The 21,419-nt window shown below is 47.4% G+C and overlaps 1 protein-coding gene across 5 annotated transcripts in view; it reads left to right on the top strand.

Moving 5' to 3' along the window:
* The first annotated feature begins 2,818 nt into the window (after positions 1–2,818).
* The window catches only part of LOC144607758 (ATP-citrate synthase), a 64,652-nt gene continuing 46,051 nt past the window's right edge, over positions 2,819–21,419 (top strand). For 4 of the 5 annotated variants that reach the window (XM_078424808.1, XM_078424805.1, XM_078424806.1 and 1 more), the window contains exons 1-6: positions 2,820–3,257; positions 4,957–5,010; positions 15,201–15,373; positions 18,656–18,778; positions 20,725–20,787; positions 21,008–21,198. In XM_078424808.1, the coding sequence (XP_078280934.1) occupies positions 15,215–15,373; positions 18,656–18,778; positions 20,725–20,787; positions 21,008–21,198 (536 nt within the window). In that variant the 5' untranslated portion in view covers positions 2,820–3,257; positions 4,957–5,010; positions 15,201–15,214. Of the gene's footprint in view, positions 3,258–4,956; positions 5,011–15,200; positions 15,374–18,655; positions 18,779–20,724; positions 20,788–21,007; positions 21,199–21,419 lie in introns of all 5 variants that reach the window. The other variant, XM_078424804.1, reaches the window with a different exon arrangement.

The following is a 21,419-nucleotide window of genomic DNA, read 5'->3' as shown; positions in this document are numbered from 1 at the left end:
ACACACACACACAGCCCCCCCACCCTACACACACAGCCCTCCCCCACCACACACACAGCCCTCCCCCACACACACACAGCCCCCCCCACACACAGCCCCCCCCCACACACACACAGCCCCCCCCACACACACAGCCCCCCCCACACACACAGCCCCCCCACACACACAGCCCCCCACACACACAGCCCCCCACACACAGCACCCCCCCACACCACACACACACAGCCCCCTACACACACACAGCCCCCCCACCCTACACACACAGCCCCCCCACACACACACACAGCTCACACACAGCCCGTACACACACAGCCCCCCCACCCTACACACACAGAACCCACACACACACACAGCCCCCCCCGCACAGTCATCCCTCCACACACAGCCCCCCCCACACACACAGCCCCCACCCACACACAGCCCCCCACACACACACAGCTCCCACACACACACACACAGCTCCCACACACACACACACAGCCCCACACACAGCCCCCCCCACACACACAGCCCCCCCCACACACACAGCCCCATCCCTCACACAGCCCATCCCTCCCCCCACACATACACAGCCCCCACACATACACAGCCCCCACACACAGAGCCCCCACACACACACAGCCCCCCCACACACACAGCCCCCTCCCCCCCGCACACACACAGCCCCCCCACACAGTCGTCCCCCACACACAACCCCCCACACCCCACACAGTCCCCCCCCACACAACCCCCCCCACACAGCCCCCCCACACAGTCGTCCCCCACACACACACACAGCCCCCCCACCCTACACACACAGCCCTCCCCCACACACACACAGCCCCCCCCCACACACAGCCCCCCCCCCACACACACACAGCCCCCCCCCACACACACAGCCCCCCCACACACACAGCCCCCCCACACACACAGCCCCCCACACACAGCACCCCCCACACACACACACACAGCCCCTACACACACAGCCCCCCCACCCTACACACACAGCCCCCCCACACACACACACAGCTCACACACACAGCCCGTACACACACAGCCCCCCCACCCTACACACACAGAACCCACACACACACACAGCCCCCCCCGCACAGTCATCCCTCCACACACAGCCCCCCCCCACACACACAGCCCCCACACACACAGCCCCCACACACACACAGCTCCCACACACACACACACAGCTCCCACACACACACACACAGCCCCCACACACAGCCCCCCCCACACACAGTCGTCCCTCCACACACACACAGCCCCCACACACACACAGCCCCCCCACCACACAACCCCCCCCCCCCCCCCCCCCCCCCCCCCACCCCCCCCCCCCCCCCCAGCCCCCCCCCCCCCGCCCACCGCCCCCCCCCCCCCCCCCCCCACCCCCCCCCCGCACCCCCACCCCCCCCCCCCACCCCCCCCCCCCCCCCCCACCCCAGCCCGCCCCCCTCCCCCCCCCCCCCCCCCCCCCCCCCCCCCCCCCCCCCCCCCCCCCCCCCCAGCCCCCCCCCCCCCCCCCGCCCCCCCCCCCCCCACCCCCCCCCCCCCACCCCCCCCCCCCCCCCCCCCCCCCCCCCCCCCCCCCCCCCCCTCCCCCCCCCCCCACCCCCCCCCCCCCCCCACCCCGCCCCCCCCCCCCCCCCCCCCCCCCCACCCCCCCCCCCCCCCCCCCCCCCCACAGCCCCCCACCCCCCCCCCACCCCCCCCCCCCACCCACCCACCCACCCCCCCCCCCCCCCCCCCACCCCCCCCCCCCCCCCCCCCCGCACACAGCCCCCCCCCCCGCACAGCCCCCCCACACACAGCCCCCACACACACACACAGCTCCCACACACAGCCCCCACACACACACAACCCCCCCCACACACAGTCGTCCCTCCACACACACACAGCCCCCACACACACACACAGCCCCCACACACACACAGCCCCCACACACACAGCCCCCCCCACACACAGCCCCCCCACACACACACAGCCCCCACACACACAGCTCCCCCCCACACACAGCCCCCACACACACACACAGCCCCCACACACACAGCCCCCACACACACAGCCCCCTCCCCCACACACAGCCCCCACACACACACAGCCCCCTCCCCCACACACAGCCCCACACACACACACACAGCCCCCTCCCCCACACATAGCCCCCCCCCACACACAGCCCCCCCCACACACAACCCCCCCCCCACACACACAGCCCCCCACACACATACACAGCCCCCCCACACACACAGCCCCACACACAGCCCCCCCCCACACACACACACACACAGCCCCCCCACACACACACACACACACACACACACAGCCCCACACGCACACACAGCCCCCCCCCCACACACACAGCCCCCCACACACATACACAGCCCCCCCCACACACACAGCCCCACACACAGCCCCCCCCCCACACACACACACAGCCCCCCCCCCCCCCCCCACACACACAGCCCCCCCCCCCCCCCCCCACACAGCCCCCCCCCCCCCCCCCCCACACACACAGCCCCCCCCCCCCCCCACAGCCCCCACCCCCCCCCACACACACAGCCCCCACCCCCCCCACACACACAGCCCCCCCCCCCCCACACACACAGCCCCCACACACACAGCGTGGGCTCCCCCTCCCCCAGGTCCCCCCCCCTCCCCACCCACAGTCTCCCCACCGCGGTCTCCTCCCCCCCCACAGTCTCCTCCCCCCCCCCCCCCCCCACCACAGTCTCCTCCCCCCCCCCCACAGTCTCCTCCCCCCCCCCCCACAGTCTCCTCCCCCCCCCACAGTCTCCTCACACTCTCCCCCGCCCCCCCCCCACAGTCTCCTCCACACAGGACAGCGGCCTCACCGTCGCACCACCGTCACCTCACCGCGCCGCGCCGCGCCGGGCGCCTCCCCCCCTCACACAGCGGCCCCACCGTCACCAGAGCCGGGCGCGGCCTCCTCCACACGGTCACGGTCACGGTCTCCCCGCCCGCCAGTGCAGCGCCGTCCCGCCACCTCCTCACACCGCCCCGGCTCCTCACCTCACCTCACCGCGCCGCCGCTCTCGGGCTCAGGCCGACGCCTCACCACCACCACCACATCGTTGGGCGCCTCCTCCTCCCTCACCCCGCCACCGCCGCTCCGGCTCCCACCCACCACACGCTCGGGGCCGGCCTCCCTCGGCGCGCACACACACACACACACACAGGTGAGAGCAGCGGCGGAGCAGAGAGAGACAGAGAGAGCTGACCGGCGGCCGTCGGAGCCGAGCGCCAGTGAGGTGAGTGAGGCCTAGTCGAGCCTTGGGCTGCCGTGGCAACTGCCCTGAATGGGAGCCGGGCTGGGCTGCAGCAGCCTCCCGGGGCCTGGTTCATGATGTCCCACCGGGGTCAGTGTGTGGGCAGGGGACAGCGGGGGGGGGGCACTGGCTCATATCCCACTGGGGTCAGTGTGATGGGGGGCACTGGCTCATATCCCACTGGGGTCAGTGTGTGGACAGGGGGGGGGGCACTGGCTCATATCCTACTGGGGTCAGTATGTGGACAGGGGGGCCACTGGCTCATATCCCACTGGGGTCAGTGTGATGGGGGGCACTGGCTCATATCCCACTGGGGTCAGTGTGTGGACAGGGGGGGGGCACTGGCTCATGTCCTACTGGGGTCAGTATGTGGACAGGGGGGGCACTGGCTCATATCCCACTGGGGTCAGTGTGTGGACAGGGGGGGGGCACTGGCTCATGTCCCACTGGAGTCAGTATGTGGACATGGGGGGCACTGACTCATGTCCCACTGGGGTCAGGGTGTGGACATGGGGGTACTGGCTCATGTCCCACTGGGGTCAGGGTGTGGACAGGGGGGGCACTGGCTCATGTTGTCCCACTGGAGTCAATATATGAGTAGGGGACGGGGGGACGGGGACTGGCTCATATCCTACTGGGGTCAGTGTGGGCAGAGGACAGTGGGTGGGGGGGGGCACTGGCTCATGTTCCACTGGGGTCAGTGGGTAGTGGACGGGGGGGCACTGACTCATGTCCCACTAGGGTCAGTGTGTGTGTGTGTGTGTGTGTGTGTGTGTGTGGGGGGGGGGGGGGGGGGCGCGGGGGCACTGACTCCACAACTGGATCTGGAGGCAATGGGAGCAAATTCAATGGGATCTTTCATAAAGGGGGCTGGTTAGGTATTGAACGGGATAAGTCTGCCGAGCAATGCGTGGGGCAACAAGGGTGGTATCACAAAATGCTGGAGTAACTCAGCAGGGCAGGCAGCATCTTGGGGAGAGGGAATGGGAACTGAGAGAGAGGGTGTATTCGGAGGCTTTTTTCAATGGATCAACAGTGCTGTAAAAATTCCATCGAGATTTTTCACTGATTTCTCGCTTTTATCGCTTTATAGTTTAATATATCTTCGCGTGTAGAATTATAATCCATTCTGGTTGAACCGCCATCCTAATGTTGTTTTCAAATTCCTTTTTTTTTTGTATCTTTCAATTTATTTATTTTGACATAACTTGCAGAACGGATCAAAGCTTGTGGGGTTCTCACGAGTTAATCAGAATGTTTTTAAGGAGTCTTTGAGCTTGATAGAGCTCTTAAGGATGGCAGAGTCAGGGGGTATGGGGAGAAGGCAGGAACTGGGTACTGATTGAGAATGATCAACCATGATCACATTGAATGGTGGAGCTGGCTCAAAGGGCTGAATGGCCTACTCCTGCACCTATTGTATAATATCCTGTACTGTTATAACTGTTTGGGTATAAATCTCTTACTGTGATGGGGCTTGCCTTGAGTAGAATGCCTGTGCAGGTGTCAGGCATTTGAATTATGGGTCTCGCCCACCGGATCTAGCAGAATGAAATTAAAACCTCCATGCTGTTCGCCTCGTAGAAAGTGCTGATATTGACTTTTTATCCTGTCAATGGATTTTGAATATTTTTTTTGTGACAGTGGTTGATAACATCTGTTTTTTATGCATTCATTGTAGGCAGTCCCAAAACGTGGAGCAGGTGAAGATCACAGTTGGCAGGTCGACCTACGGGTGAGTTGGAGGGCTTGGCTTGATGGACAAACACGCGTCTCTGCGGATAGCTGAGGGCTGCTTTGGGGAAGGTGGCTTATTTCTTCATTGATGGCTATATACTGAGTAGCGAGAGACTTTCTAGCGAGATATACTGAGAGATGGCTCCTGAGATATGGAAACTAATTCTCGTTTACCCGGTTTCTTTATGGATATTAATTGCTGATGGGAGGTGGTGTGCAGCAGAGTTAGAATTAGCAGAAGATCTCTGCCTTACTAATGTTTAGTGTGAAGCTCAATATCCCAAGAGACGGCTTGGATCTCAGCTTCTGAGAGTGCACAAGTGTAACTGCTACCTGTGCACAAGTGTAACTGCTACCTGTGCACAAGTGTAACTGCTACCTATGCACAAGTGTAACTGCTACCTGTGCACAAGTGTAACTGCTACCTGTGCACAAGTGTAACTGCTACCTGTGTCCTGCAGCCTGATGCTCAAGGTTACATCTTGGTTCTAAAGTGGAAGTGACAGAAACTGAACACATTCTCATTTGATTAGTTCCACTTAACTGGGGAGCTTGTTGGAGGTGCAGAAAGCTGAAGAGTACTAAGAGTTTAGATTCAACCTTGCTTGACCCATTCTGCAATGGGATTGGGTTTATTGATTAGAATCGCAACTAGCATGTTATCATTTAGCAGAGGTAGAATGCTGATGGATTTCTGAGGGCAGCTGAATTTGAGATGGATTTTCCACTGTGTTACTTGGTTGTAGCTTGTGTGAAAACAGTAAAGACGTATATGTAAGCTCCTTTAGGATGTTGGGCCAGTGAGAGATGGAATATAATTGTGATTCTATTATTTTATCCGTACAAAGCTTAAAGTGGCATTCAAGCAATATTTTGATTCATTGTTTTTCAAAAAAAAGCTGAAAAATCTGTCCTGCCAGCTAATCTTGTTTATTTAAACTTGTGCACAGTGAAATATCTGATCACTTTTAAGTTCAAATCATTATAAACCAAATGCAGATCAATATGGGGGGGAAAAACACTGCTATAGAGCTGGTGGTCAGGCAGCATTCCTGAAGGACATGGATTGGTGATGTTGCAGGTCAGGCTCCCTCTTCAGACTGATTAACCCACTGAGTTTTTCCAGCGCTTTTTTCTGTAAGCAGGCATAAGCAGTTTGTTACATCTACAGATCAATATGCCTGTTTATAGCACAGGATATTGGATAAGTAAATGCATCACCTAAATATATTTGACATGGCACAAGCTTTTGTTTACGATAATGACTAAAGTTAAAATACTCTGTGATCTCGCCAGGAGATACGTCTCCAGCTTCCCTCAGACTTTCCAACGTTATCCTTTGTGATGCACCCACTCTCCCATCCCTGGCCTTGCCCATTTCCTCTCGGGAAACCCTCCCATGCAACCTCAGGAGAAGCAACACGTGCATTTACCTTTTGTCACTTTCCATTATCCAGGACCCAAACACACTTCCTTGGCAAAACTTTTAATTTATTTGTACTGTTTGCAGTTTAGTGGATTTCTAATGGAGCTTGTGATGAAAGAATCTGACATGTTACCTGTATGATATGAGACTATGAATAAACACAAAATGCTGGAGTAAATCAGTGGATCAGGCAGCATCTCTGGATTAAAGGAATATGTGACGTTTCAGGTTGATCAGGTATGAGACTATGTCAGGTAGTTGCTTGAGTGATCTGTTGGACAGCAGTCGATGGGTGCTGTGAGGAAATGGTTCTAAAGTGAAAGTGACTGAAACTGAACACATTCTCATTTGATTAGTTCAATTCAAATGGGAGCAAGGTTAACTGGGCATGAACCAACTTTGCCACGTCTCAATTTGGTTACTAGTTCGATGTTGGGTTTCGTTTGTTCTGTGGGGCTGTTTCAGAGAGCAGTTAAGATATTGACCACATCGCTGTAGCTGTGGGTCAAATATAGAGCATGTATCCCTGTTCTCCAAAGATGCTGCCCGACTTGTTGAGTTCCTCCAGCACACTTGGGCCTTTTGGAAGGGTGGGCTGAAAGATGGCAGATGGAGTTTAATGCTGATAAGTGTGAGGTGCTGCATTTTGGTAGGACAAATCAAAATAGGACGTACAGGGTAAATGGTAGGGAATTGAGGAATGCAGTGGAACAGAGGGATCTGGGAATAACTGTGCATTGTTCCCTGAAGGTGGAATCTCATGTGGATAGGGTGGTGAAGAAGGCGTTTGGTATGCTTGCCTTTATAAAATTATAAATCAGAGCATCGAATATAGAAGTTGGGATGTAATGTTAAAATTGTACAGGGCATTGGTGAGGCCGAATCAGGAGTATGGTGTGCAGTTCTGGTCGCCAAATTATAGGAAGGATGTCGACAAAATGGAGAGGGTACAGAGGAGATTTACTAGAATGTTGCCTGGGTTTCAGCACTTAAGCTACAGAGAGAGGTTGAACAGGTTGGGTCTTTATTCTTTGGAGCGTAGAAGGTTGAGGGGGGACTTGATAGAGGTTTTTAAAATTTTAAGAGGGACGGACAGAGTTGACGTGGGTAGGCTTTTCCCCTTGAGAGTGGGGAAGATTCCAACAAGGGGACATAACTTTAGAATTGAGGGACAAAAGTTTAGGGGTAACATGAGGGGTAATTTATTTACTCAGAGGGTGGTGGCTGACGGAATGGGCTTCCGGTGGAAGTGGTGGAGGCAGGCTCGATTTTATTATTTAAGAGTAAATTGGATAGGTATATGGATGAGAGGGGATTGGAGGGTTATGGTCTGAGAGCAGGTAGATGAGACTAGGTCAGAGAGAGTGGTCGGCGTGGACTGGTAGGGCCGAACGGGCCTGTTTCCGTGCTGTAGTTGTTATATGGTTATATGGTTATTGTCGTTCTGCATTTCCTCGTGTCTCCTCGCATTCACCCATTGCCTTTATCCTTCCAGTCAGTCAAAAATCAGCTGTTGATGAACAGAGTTACAAACCCACCTCATATTGTTGCTATTTTTATTTGCCTTTTCTGTTACACAAGAAGAACATGCAAAATAAAGGGTATGAAATTTCATAGTTATTTGAATAATTTATAAACAAATCTCCCTATATAATTTAGTGGGGTAAACAACAGTATGACTGATAGATTGTAATAAATTAGATTATTTGCAAACTCCACAGCCCCCTTTTTAATATTAGATGCTCAACTTGAAATGAGAGAGGAGGATTTTCTATTGAAACAAAAACAGTCATTCATTATATCCTCTGCTTAATGGGTGGCTGGAACATAGAATAAAAGTCACTTAGTAGCTTACAGGCAGATAAAATTAGAAACATACCAGGGCTCATTTCATTCCATCAAAATTGTGGAGGAGCTTTACACAATACAAATAAGAGAAGATACTGAATCTCACAGAATGAACAGAGCAAACAGCAGCCTTCAGGCAGAAAAACAATTGAAAACAAAACCAGGGTACTGATTCCCCACAGGGTCTTACACACTTAGTAACAGCTGCATTTTTTGTCAAGGAAAGAATTTGGTATCCCATTGCAGGCGGAGATTTGCCTTGGAGCAACCAGGATACAATCTGCTGCAGGTTTCCAGTCTCCTCAACTACAAAATCATAAAGCAGGCATCGAGCTGTGGAATCCACGCAATTTACTGCTGCAGTGGAAATCGTGCAAAAAGCACACTGTGCACACAATCTAAACATCTGTGCTGTTGTGCAAAGATTCACTTCTTACATGAAATTGATCATAATTCACTCAGTAGCCATTGAAAGTTCCGTGAACAGCAGTGAGAAAATGCGTAACCATTAGTATGTTCCATCACAAGAAATTATTATTTCTGCATGAGTGCATTTCTCAGAATACACACTGCATCACCTGCAAGTTGTTCAGTGGCATACTCTTGATCACATTGAGACAAATTTTGTAAAATTTGAAGTCCAGCGAAATGTTGCCGTTGAAAGATACCTGTTGCAATGTGATAAAAAACAAACATAGTGGGCAGTTATGAAGACCGGAAACCAGAGTGTTGTTGTTGTCACGTCTTTGACATTCATTTTCCCATTGTAGAGGCTATATTTTAAGCGGGTCAGGCAGTGTCTGTAGAAGAAGAAAAAAGTTAACATTTTAGAACAACAACCTTTTTATCAGAACTGGGAAACGTTATAATGATAAGTGTAAATTGTCCCTCGTGGGAAACGTTATAATGATATGTGTAAATTGTCCCTCGTGTGTGTTGTGTTAATGTGCGAGGATCGCTGGTCGGTGCGGACTCGGTGGGCCGAAGGGCCTGTTTTCACGCTGTCTCTCAAAACTAAACTAAATAAAAAAATGTGGGAGCATTTCATATATTGATTAATGGTGACTGCAGGCCTATCATCACATCTGCTGGCCTTAGTTTAAAAACAAACTGTAATTAGAGTTGATCAAGTCTCTTTCAGCACTTTCAGCACATCCAAAAGCATTTCACACTCATTTAAAGTCATTTGAAGTGAAGCTACTGTGTGGGAAATGCAGATAGTTTACCAGTGCATGCTCTGCCAAACAAATTTTAAAAGATGTATCTGATTTTAATGATATTGAATGAGAAAAACCTATTCCTAGAACATTTCAAATAGTGGTACGTGATCTATTTTATCCAAGAGAGTGTGGCTGTGGTGTGTTATTTCATCTCAAAGGTGGCACATTGAATGGTGCAGTAATCGGCCTTGTATTTTATGCTCCATTTGCAGAAGTTGCACTAATCTTTCGCCATCTGTTGATCAAACACCTACTCCCACTGAAGATGGCCACCCCCTTAAGACTGGAGGCACAAGAGACTGCAGATGAAGTCATCTGTTGCACTAAAGGAGAACTGTTGGAGAAACTCAGTGGATCGGGCAGCATTTGTGGAGGGTAATGGACAGTTGTTGCCTGACCTGCTGAGTTCCTCAGTCCAGCAGCTCTCTTTTTGCCTGGATCAGTGTAGTGTTCTTTTTAGGACTTTTCTTGGGTCCCATCATACTGCTACTGTGCCACTGACATTTTGTGTTGCTACTTTGTCACTGATACAGAATGTCTTGTATAGTCTATCTCCTGTGTGCTAAGGCAGTTGATGGGATTCAATGGTGACCATTGCTTCCCATTGCACAGGTACAGGTAGTTCTGCTATAACATGTATCTCCATAGCAGGAGTTGGATATACGTATAACAAGACAGCCTATCCCACTTTGACACAATCTTCTTTATAATGTGACTTTCTACAGCACGAGCTTTCTTAAAAACACGACTATCACATTAGTGCTGAACCTCTTGTGTTCAATTGCTGGAGGACGACCATTTATCTAGCTGAATCAGTATATGAATTATGGATGAATTGTACATTTATAGTTTGTTTGAACTTTGTTCTGTTACAATATCTGTGGGTGTTTGACCATGCTTTAATTGCAGACGTGTGTCCCATAGCTATCTGTCTGATCCAAGGGCGGGGGCAGGAGGGGGGGGGGTGCAGGATAATGGTGGTGAGGTAGATGATCTTGTTGGATGACTAAGCCGGTGAAGGGCTGAATAACCAATTCCTGCGTCTATTCCTTAATTATGTTTTTATGTTAACTAGTTTGGATTTGCGAGCTCCTGACCTGAGACCAATAACTTACAATTTTCCCATTAGTATTCAGGTAATTGATCTTGGCCTGTCGCACACAACAATCTATTATTTGGAGCAATTTTCCCCCCCAATCTTTGCATTAAGGTCATTTGCATATCATAATTGAATTTCTTCCTGTTCGTATCATTCCTTTTGACGTGGAACTTTTTTTTGGATCTGTTTATATGCAAGAATGAGTCATAACCAATGAAACAATGAAGGACTTCTGCACAGGAAATGAGGTTTGTTGAGAAATTTCTGACAAGCATAATGTGAATTCACTGGCCCTTGGGATTCCCACTGACATGGTGCAGGGCAGGGGTGCATAGTGATTTTTCTGGCTTTGTAACATTCCTGTTCTTTTGGATACAGAATATACTTCATTCTGGCTGTGGTGAAATTGCAAGGCGTGTCTACATTCCCCACCCAACCCCCCCACAAATGTCACCAGTCACCCTTCCATGTTAAACAATCAAACTGTTTAGCTTCTGCGGCACAGTGGCGCAGCGGTAGAGTTGCTGCCTTACAGCGAATGCAGCGCCGGGGACTCAGGTTCGATCCTGACTACGGGCGCCGTCTGTACGGAGTTTGTACGTTCTCCCCGTGACATGCGTGGGTTTTCTCCGAGATATTCGGTTTCCTCCCACACTCCAAAGACGTACAGGTTTGTAGGTTAATTGACTGGGTAAATGTAAAAATTGTCCCTGGTGTGTGTAGGATAGTGTTAATGTGAGGGGATCGCTGGGCGGCGCGGACTCGGTGGGCCGAAGGGCCTGTTTCCGCGCTGTATCTCTAAATCTTTACTACAAACAGTCTGAAGAAGGGTCTCGACCTGAAACATCGCCTATCCATGTTCTCCAAAGATGCTGCCTGACCCGCTGAGCTACAGCAGCACGTTGCGCATTTATTTGTAAACCAGCATCTGCAGTTTCTTGTGTCTTCTTGGTATAAAATGGTGTTTGGTAGTTGGCATGGATATGGCAGAGCCGACTTCAGTACTCACATATCATGTGAGTCTCTGATATGACAGTTCCAATGCATTCTTAATCTACCTGCTTCACTGCATTGCTGCCTGTCCTGCTGAGTCATCCAGCTTTTTGTGTCTATCTTCACTGTATTCTGGGTTGAGTGAAGTCACTGGACTAGCAGCGAGAGAGAGGTCTGACCACTGATCGAGAGATGAGGTTGAAGTCCACTACTGTAGCTGGGGAATTTAAATACAAGTAATTAAATTAACTTGTAAACATGAAGTTAGTCTCTGGAGCTAATGATCAACATCAGAAGCAAATAAACTGCTCTTTTTACTCATTATGTTCACATTTGATCTCCCGATGTGGAGCCATGTGGTTGCCTTTCTCACCCATTCATTTCAAGAATGATTCTGATAGGACAACGATTGCTGCCATTGGCAGTGGTGCCTGCACTCCCGAGGAAAAAAAATGAAAACACTCAGGTCTGCTCTTCCCCATCACCATGGCCCTTTGTTCTTGGTTCTTGGTCCTCCAAAATATTCCAATTGGAATTTATTCATTTTAATTTTTGAATTCTTATTTGCAAATCCTTTTCATGACGAAGAAAGACACACAATGCTGGAGTAACTCAGCGGGACTGGCAGCATCTCTGGAGAGAAGGAATAGGTGACGTTTTGAGTCGTGACCCTTCTTTCATGACCTTGCTGCTTTCTATCTTTTAATTCTCTTCTGGCCCTGTAGTGCTGACAGTTGTCTGCCCTTCTACAGTTATGGCCTCGGACGACTCACCCTTGAATTAAATGACTTCACTGATGGTGGCCATGCCTTCAGCGCCAAGGCTTTTAAGATCTGGTTTTTTTCTCCACTGGCTTTCTTCAAACGTGTCCCTCTTACTGGGATTTTGAGCAGCTCTGCATATATTATGTGGCTTAATGTTGGGTTTTCATTGATAAAACTCCTGTGAAGTTTTGAGGGAAAAAATAGTCGTAAAATGCGTTGCCATATTCTCAAACAAAGGGCATCGTCACTTCAACTGGCGAGGCTAAGGCACCAAGGATCCTTGCACACAGAGCAGGGAAATCCTTGCACTTATCTTGTTTAGCTATAAAGCAGAATGTTTCAAAATAATAAGTGTTTAACTGCAGAAATGCAATCACTTCTGTGTGTTTTAGGCTGACTCAGTTGTACATTCTTGCCGATCATTTGTTTTTCTTTTATCTACACAAATTAAATATGACTGTTGTATTTGGAATTGATATTCTGGAAGTTTATAATTTTTGTATGTCAACTGATATGCTGAACGGACCAACAGCGCAAATAAGTGGAAGTCTCTTGCAAAGGAACCGTATCTGTTATCAGCCAGGGTTATGAGTTCTCACTGCATACTCCCAGCTATGGAATAGTTCCTCAAGGAATCGCACAATACGAAACACAGCCATTAGAGACAAGGAATTGCAGATGCTGAAATCTTGCAGAGAACACAAAGTGCTAGAGTAATTCAGCGGGTCAAGCAGCATCTCTGGAGAGCAAGGGTAGATGACGTTTTGGGATGGGGCCCTTCAGTCTGTGGAAGTGTCCTGACCCGAAATGTGTTCTATCCATATCCTCCAGAGATGCATATTCAGATGTCTGAAGAAGGGTCTCGACCTGAACCGTCACCCATTCATTCTGTCCAGGGATGTTGCCTGTCCAGCTGAGTTACTCCAGCTTCTTGTGTCTACCTGCAGGGATGCTGTTGATCTGTGAGTTCCTCCAGCACTTTGTGTCCAAAGTTTGGACTCCGAATCACATCAATTGTTGCTGGTGGTAAATGTGGATATAAAAATGTTGAAATATATGGGAAACCTTTGCAGCTCGGCAAAGCTCATAGAGGAAACATTGTGGATTCTTTAAAGAGCTCTGGCCTTAATTATTTCAGCCCAGATTAGAAATATTAGTCATAGCTTAATTGTAATTGCGTGTCTCAAAGTAGTTTACACGCATTGCTTTTGTTTGTTCCTTAGGGGAAACTTCATATTGGACTGCAGTGCAATACTTGAAATGAGATCATGTTTCAAGCTGATTTTTCATTTTGGATAGATAATACATTTAAATGTGATTGTATAAACTTTTACTTTGTGCAGTTCTGACTATTTTTTGGAAGGTTCTGTATTTTTATTCCCTTGGCTGACCAAAAGCACACCTGTGCAGTAAATGTGTGTAGGAAAGAACTGTAGATGCTGGTTTAAACCGAAGATAGACACAAAATGCGGTAGTAACTCAGCGGGACAGGCAGCATCTCTGGAGAGAAGGAATGGGCGATGTTTTGGGTCGAGACCCTTCTTCAGACTATTTGTTGTCCTGTGAATGTCAGTATCTTTTGTAATAGCAAATACAATCTTTCTTTGCTGAATAGTTCTCCAGCCTATCACCGTGTGTTTTGGTTATTAATGGCCAGTCAATTTGCCAAATTATTTGCACTTGCATCACCATACATGCGATTACATCAAGGATAGAAAGTTATTTGATACGTTTTTAGTTGGCAAGTCTTTGCGCATGTTCCTTTGGACAGGCTAAGTATTTGAAATCGGGGTGGCTGTGGCAAGATAAATTCTTCTTAGACAACTAACTTGATCAGTTGATAGGGTTTATAGTCTTATACTCCTACTTAGCATTAGGTTCATCTTTGAAATTCTAGCGATGGCTGTTGTGAGTTTTGGAGATAATCTCCTAATGTTTTGCCAAGATGAATGTCCATGTGTGCATTGTCCTTATGGAGACAGATTAGAAACAAAACTGCACCCTATAAATGCACATTTGATAGCTGTTTGTTTAAATTGTTGATTGTCGAAAAGGCATTCTGACACTAAAGGGGACTTTGTGGTCTGATCGTGGACAATCGTTGCACAACATTTCGTTCATGCTACTGTAACTGATCTCGAGTTACGTAAGACCTATCGGTGTTCATAATGATTTAGTTTGCACAATAATTAAGGGTTTAAAGAGGGAAAATTAAGGTGAATTTGTATTAAAAGGACATGAAATGGGGACAATATAATCACTGTCGCTAATCAATATCCACCAGAAATATGACAGTTCCGGCTTCTGATCATGTGCGTTCTAGACATATAATAAGAAACAAAACCCATAGTTTGATCAAGGCACAGTTCGTGGGATGTGAAGTTGACATTCAATTGAACAACAATTGAATTTGGGGCGGCACAGTGGTAGAGCTGCCCGCTGCCTCTCAGTGCCAGAGACACAGGTTCGATCCTGACTTCGGGTGCTGTCTGTGTGGAGTTTGCACGTTCTCCCTGTGACTGCGTGGGTTTCCTCCGGGTGCTCTGATTGCAAAGACGTGCAGGTTAATTGGCTTCTGTAAACTGCCCTGTGTGTAGGATAGCACCAGTGTACGGGTGATCACTGGTCGATGTGGACTTGGTGGGCCAAACAGCAGATACGTGAAATCGGAAATGAAAATGCAAAATGTGGTGGTGTCCGGCAGTCCAGGCAGCGTCTGTGGAGAGGGGAGCTGTGTTGGCTTTGCAAGACAGTAAGCTTTTCAACTGGACCCTTGCATGTTATTTTTGTTTAAGACTGACATCTTCTGACATTTTTCTCTTTTTTCACCCCCTGTAGCTAATTAAGCCGTCATGTCAGCTAAAGCCATATCTGAGCGGACCGGTAAAGAATTCCTTTACAAGTTCATTTGCACAAAGGCGGAAGTCCAGAACAGGTTCAAAAATGCTACAGTGCAACCTGAAACAGACTGGGGGCTCCTCGTCGAAGAGAATCCTTGGCTCCAGACTGAGGTGAGTCGCTTGCAAGTGTTGGCCCCAAGACTGAACGATGCACTGGTGATTTTAGTTGTGTTGGCGCCACATGGGTCCAATGGGGTATCTTGCAAATATGCCACAATGATGTGCTTTTGTACGTTGCTAAGTTTATTTGCAGATGGAATTTGAATCTCAAATTCAATCCACATTTGTAACTCTGACATTACTATGTACCATAAGTCATGGAAACAATGGTATTAATTTAGGATGTTGAAAAACATACTGCTTGTGAAAGATGAGCAATCTTCTCTCACCTGGTAACAATATTATCAAACTTTGAATAGTACTGCAGTTGGTGAGTTTCTGTCTCTGGCACCCAGTGTCATCTTGAGATTCCAGAGAAGGCACACGTCCCTGTCGTGCCCTGCGGCAGTATACAGTAAAGCTGCTATTCCACCTGACAGTGTCTCTCCCAGGAGAGGAGTCCTATAATTTGAAAGCACACAGCTGTCAATAAACTAAATAACTTTGAGTAGCTTTGCCAATTTTATAGATTTGTTTAATGATGCAGACATGTCCCTGCTACATTAACGCGCCAGAAACTTTAGTAAATTCCTTAGTCAGTTACCTGAAGGTGGATTAATCCTATCAGGTTGTATCTCAAGTTCTTTGAAGTAAGAGATTAGTCATTGGTATCCGTGCTCTGTTTTCTCACATTCTTTAAACTGGTGGAAATTGTTAGAATACTCCTCAACTGTGCATGTAGATCCTAGCTTGGATCCATATTTACTGTCTGCAACTTATTTTCAGTTTAGACATGCAATTATTTGTTATTACTCTAGTTTTTCTTAAGTTGTTCAAGAGTAAGGACAGTTTATGAAGTCTTTGTTTAATTAATTTAAGCAATAGGCGCAGTGCCAGGAAAAAATAGTTTCAGCAACCATATCCTTCCAGCTGTTGTGCAAATTGTGAATGAGAGTGCCACATTTAAAATGGCAACCCTTAGAATCAAGTTAAAAATGAAGTCTTTTTAATGTGCTTTTTACCTCGGTCTTCCATTCCTGATTGTTGTAATATCTATGTGTTGCATCAGAGATGAATTTATGTTGATACACAGATAGATCAGGTCATAGTCACAGAGTAATACAGCACAAAACAAACCCTTCAGCTCATCTCATCAATGCCGATCGAGATGCCCCATCTAAGCTAGTCCTGTGTGCCCATGTAAGATTTTTTGCAATTGGTGTCAAGCTGTTCATTTTTAAGGTTTACCACTACTCCCATTCACCATCCTTTCCACTAGTGATGGCAGGGCTAAGGTCAGTAGCTCTGTGTGTTAGCTTTTGCGTGTGCATTGCAAAGCCATGATCAGTCCCCGTGTTAAATTCTAGAATTTATGCTTAACAGGATATCTAGTTACCCATGTCTACTGCATGACCATCTCGAATGTGCATTTCATTTTATCAATGCAAGCTTATTTGAGTGCCAAAGTCAGTGGTGATATTGGAATTATTCTGAAGGTTAACTGTTCAGTATTGTGTGGTAGTTATCCAAGTATTTTGGAAAACTGTGTTAAGGCTAATTAAATTTGCCAATCACTAATGTCATTTTACATTGATCTGCCAAATAAAAGTGCTTTCACAATTAAGTAGATTCGAAGCTCTACAAATTTGGCAGAAACATTGTGCTGCTTGTCTTTATCTAAAAGCATAATTCAGATTTATTGGCACGACTTCCTAAGCTCTGACCTTCTCAAGGTTATGGGTTTTTTCAGCACTATTTCCTTCCAGTTGCAATCTAAGCGATGTGGGCAGCCTTCTAAACAACCAAACATTGAGATTGTCTAGATTCTGAGAAGAATAATTCATCTTTTTCACAAGAGGGTGGGGAAGCTGAGAGGGTGAGAACCCTGTTGATAATTGGATGCTGCTGTTCGTTTTGGGAGTGGGAGATTTAGCTTAAATATCATGTATAAAAGCAACTGGACCATCGTCATAGTCGTGTAGCACAGCAACGGGGCCTCCAGCCCAACCCGTGCATGCCGTTATCAAGATACCCTTCAAAGTTCGTCCCATTTGCCCACATTTGATCCATGTCCTTTCAAACCACTTTTTTAAAAGTTCAAAATCCTGCAGTCACTATCTGTAGCGGCAAATTCTGCCTTCCAGTACCTTTCCGGTTGAGATATCTCTAAATAAATCCAACTAACCTTCCTCCAAACCAAGGCAATTTGATGAAAGTTAAAAATACTTTCATGCTGCCCAAACACTTTAAAGCTGGTGTAATAATTTTGAAGCATAGTTACGAGTGTACTCTGAGAAACGCAGCAGTTTACTTTGTTAACGGCAAGGTCCCACAAATGTAAACGTTTGATGAACAGATAATCTATTTGTTTGTTTTTTTTGTTGAGAGCTATAATACAAGTCAGAGCGGAGTAGAGATCATCCTGCTCTTCATGGGATCTCCAGTCCACCTGAAAAGTAATTAATCAATAATGAAACTTTTAAATGTCAATAGACAATAGGTGCAGGAGTAGACCATTCGGCCCTTCGAGCCAGCACCACCATTCAAGGTGATCATGGCTGATCATTCTCAATCAGTACCCCGTTCCTGCCTTCTCCCCATACCCACTGACTCCGCTATCCTTAAGAGCTCTATCTAGCTCTCTCTTGAATGCATTCAGAGAATTAGCCTCCACTGCCTTCTGAGGCAGAGAATTCCACAGATTCACAACTCTGACTGAAAAAGTTTTTCCCCGATCACCACTCTAAATGGCCTACCCCTTATTCTTAAACTGTGGCCCCTGGTTCTGGACTCCCCCAACATTGGGAACATGTTTCCCGCCTCTAACGTGTCCAACACCTTAATAATCTTATACGTTTCGATAAGATCCCCTCTCATCCTTCTAAATTCCAGTGTATACAAGCCTAGTCGCTCCAGTCTTTCAACATATGACAGTCCCGCCATCCCGGGAATTAACTTAGTAAACCTACGCTGCACGCCCTCAATAGCAAGAATATCCTTCCTCAAATATGGAGACCAAAACTGCACACGGTACTCCAGGTGCGGCCTCACTAGGGCCCTGTACAACTCTGCAGAAGGACCTCTTTGCTCCTATACTCAACCTTTGTCCAAAGGAAATGAAAAGTGCTTTATCAATGCAAGTTCTTTTCGAGGAAAATCATCTACCTAAATTCCTGAAAAGTTCTTAAAATTTTGAGATGTTGAATTCCTTGGTTTGTTTGGATTCTGTCCAGATGTTTAATCAGAAATCTTGTTGTAATTGACTTCAACGTTTTTTTAACACTTTGTTTTTAGCGTCTCGTGGTGAAGCCAGACCAGCTGATCAAGCGCCGTGGTAAACTGGGCCTGATTGGAGTTAACCTCAATTTGGCTGAAGTGAAGGAATGGTTAAAGCCACGGATGGGACAAGAGACGATGGTAAGGACTCGAACCGGAGGGAAGAGGGTGGCAGTCTGCCAGGACAATGTGACTGCTGTGAAAGATGGCGTGCTCAAATGATCTTGCGATATATTTCAATATTCCACTTACAATGATGGCAGTGAGTCATCCAAGGATGATCCTGTTTGTTAACTGAATTGCTGTGACAGGCTTGCAGCAAAGGAACCCGCAAGGTGATGTTATCTTGTCCTTGAAACACATCTTTCAATGCGAGGAAAGCTTGATGATCTAATTTGGCATCATCTATTGTATTTCTATATCTTATGATTCTGATACGTAGACTTTTTTTAATTTAGAGACTGTCATAAAAAATCCCGTTGAATTGAAATTAATTGACGAGAAATGGCCGCATTGCATTTGGAGCAAAGTGTTTTATGACTAGTATGTTTATTAATCTTGCGCGCTGGCATATTTTTGTCTACAACAGAAACACTTCCTAGAATAGATTCAATTCAAAATTCTTCCTAACTCTGCAGTTTTCCCTCAACATTCAACAATTTCCATTTCAATTCCTTGTATCAAGCTAACAGGAAAAGGGAAGCTTTTGAATACCGTTCATTATCACTTGAAACTGCTGCAAAACATTTTAAAGGCAAAGAATGGCAGATTTGTGTAGATCTGGCAATTTAAACTTAATGTGTTTGCTTTTAATTGTATTCAAATATTTACTCGGTAAGTTACTCAAAACCTTGACTGAAACCATTGAATTTCAAATAGAGTATTTAAGGGTATTCTGTCACGGCAGGGCTGTGTTTTCTGGGCTGGAATTTGAAAGCAGCTCTAAATTGAACCTTACAGCATCATGATGAAGACTGCCTGTCACTTGGTGATGTACCCTCCCTCATAAATATGATCTTGGCTGTCAGTTAAATGCCAGCCGCAGGACAGTCCATTAAGGAATGTAACAAAATTCCTGCATCCAGACCTTCAGACGTAACGAAGTTGCCATCTTTCATTTTGTTTGATGGCCTTGACAAGTGAAATGTAATTTACTAAATGTCAGCTACGACAACGTCTTCCATAGATGCTAATTTGTTTTGCTGAGATCTAAATATAGTCAGTAGCTTCCATTGCTCATGCTCTGTAGAAAACAAAACACATAGAAGCAGCAATGTGGTGCCAGCACAGTGAGAGATGCAGACTCATCATTCCAGGTCTCTCTTGGGCCCCATCATATAGCACCGTGCTGTCCAAGCCAACTGGGAATGGCATAGAAGCTGCAGCACAAAACATGTCCTGTCCTATATAGATTCATGCCCAAAGCAGACTTGTATATCATGGTCTGAAGGGTCACAGGCTTGGTATTGTGAAGGGCATAACCGAGCAACTACTTTTTATTTTGTTGCAGTGGATGATAAGGTTGAAGATGATAAAGGAGTTATTGAGGGGAAATAAAACTGCAGATGCTGGTTTAAATCGAAGGTAGACACAAAATGTTGGAGTAACTCAGCGGGTCAGGCAGCATCTCGGGAGAGAAGGAATGGGTGATGTTTCGGGTCGAGACCCTTCTACAGACCTGGAGAATTCTTAGCAGCTGGAGCAGCATAGTCTTGGATGTTGATATCACTACCGCATGGCTGTCAGATTGATAGTCTGAACAACAACTTTAAAAGACAACCCCTTGATGTAGGAGAGACAATTCATCAGAGGGGAGTTTGATTGCAGATAGTTCCGTGGTTAAATCTAATACTTGTGGTGTGCTTTCATGGGAATATCCTGGCCAATATTTCCCATCAGCATAGCAACTCTTCGTAGTAAGATCCGACAAGAAGCATTCAAACTTTGCTCTTAGTTGTGACTGCAAAAATAATTTTATACATGAAACATTTCTGAGCTACACAAGATGTGATGAATGTACAACTTCATTACTTTGGTCATCAGGGTTCACAGTATTTTGCTGCTAATTTAACATTTTATTTAACCAGGTTGGGCGTGCGAAGGGTGACCTCAAAAACTTTCTGATTGAGCCATTTGTACCTCACAAACAGGTTGGTGAAATCATACGTTTTCTTGCATTTTATTTTCATCCATCAGAGGAAACAAGTGTCTCTGCTCTGACTGCACTGAAAGCTGTTAAGGCTTCAAGCACACTGAAATGATCACCCCTCCATCTCCTCAACGCCAGGAAACACATCAAGATGTTATAGCTTATTTGCATTCTGTTAAGGGGGCGCAGGCATTCAGTTATATTTGTGGTTCTCACTTTAGGAGGATGAATTCTACGTGTGCATCTATGCGGCAAGGGAAGGTGACTTTGTGCTCTTCCACCACGAGGGTGGAGTAGATGTTGGTGATGTTGATTCTAAAGCCTGCAAGCTGCTCGTAGAGGTTGATGGAAAGTTGAGCGAGCAGGATGTCTGTGACCACTTGCTGCTCCATGTGCCTGCAATCAGAAAAAGGTGACTTTAAAAAAAATTAATTCTCCTTTCTTTCATCCATGTAGCACCAGAGTTGTTAAACTTCTCCATTTAGTAGCTTTGTTCTGGGATCTTGAAGGTTTGCTCTGACTTTTTAGATTTAGATTTAGAGATACAGCACGGAAACAGGCCCTTCGGCCCACCGAGTTCGCGCCGCCCAGCGATCCCCGCACATTAACACTATCCTACACACACTAGGGACA

Source organism: Rhinoraja longicauda, chromosome 29, assembly GCF_053455715.1.
Source record: "Rhinoraja longicauda isolate Sanriku21f chromosome 29, sRhiLon1.1, whole genome shotgun sequence".
Taxonomy (NCBI): domain Eukaryota; kingdom Metazoa; phylum Chordata; class Chondrichthyes; order Rajiformes; family Arhynchobatidae; genus Rhinoraja; species Rhinoraja longicauda.
This window is presented reverse-complemented; position numbering and strand designations above follow the sequence as displayed.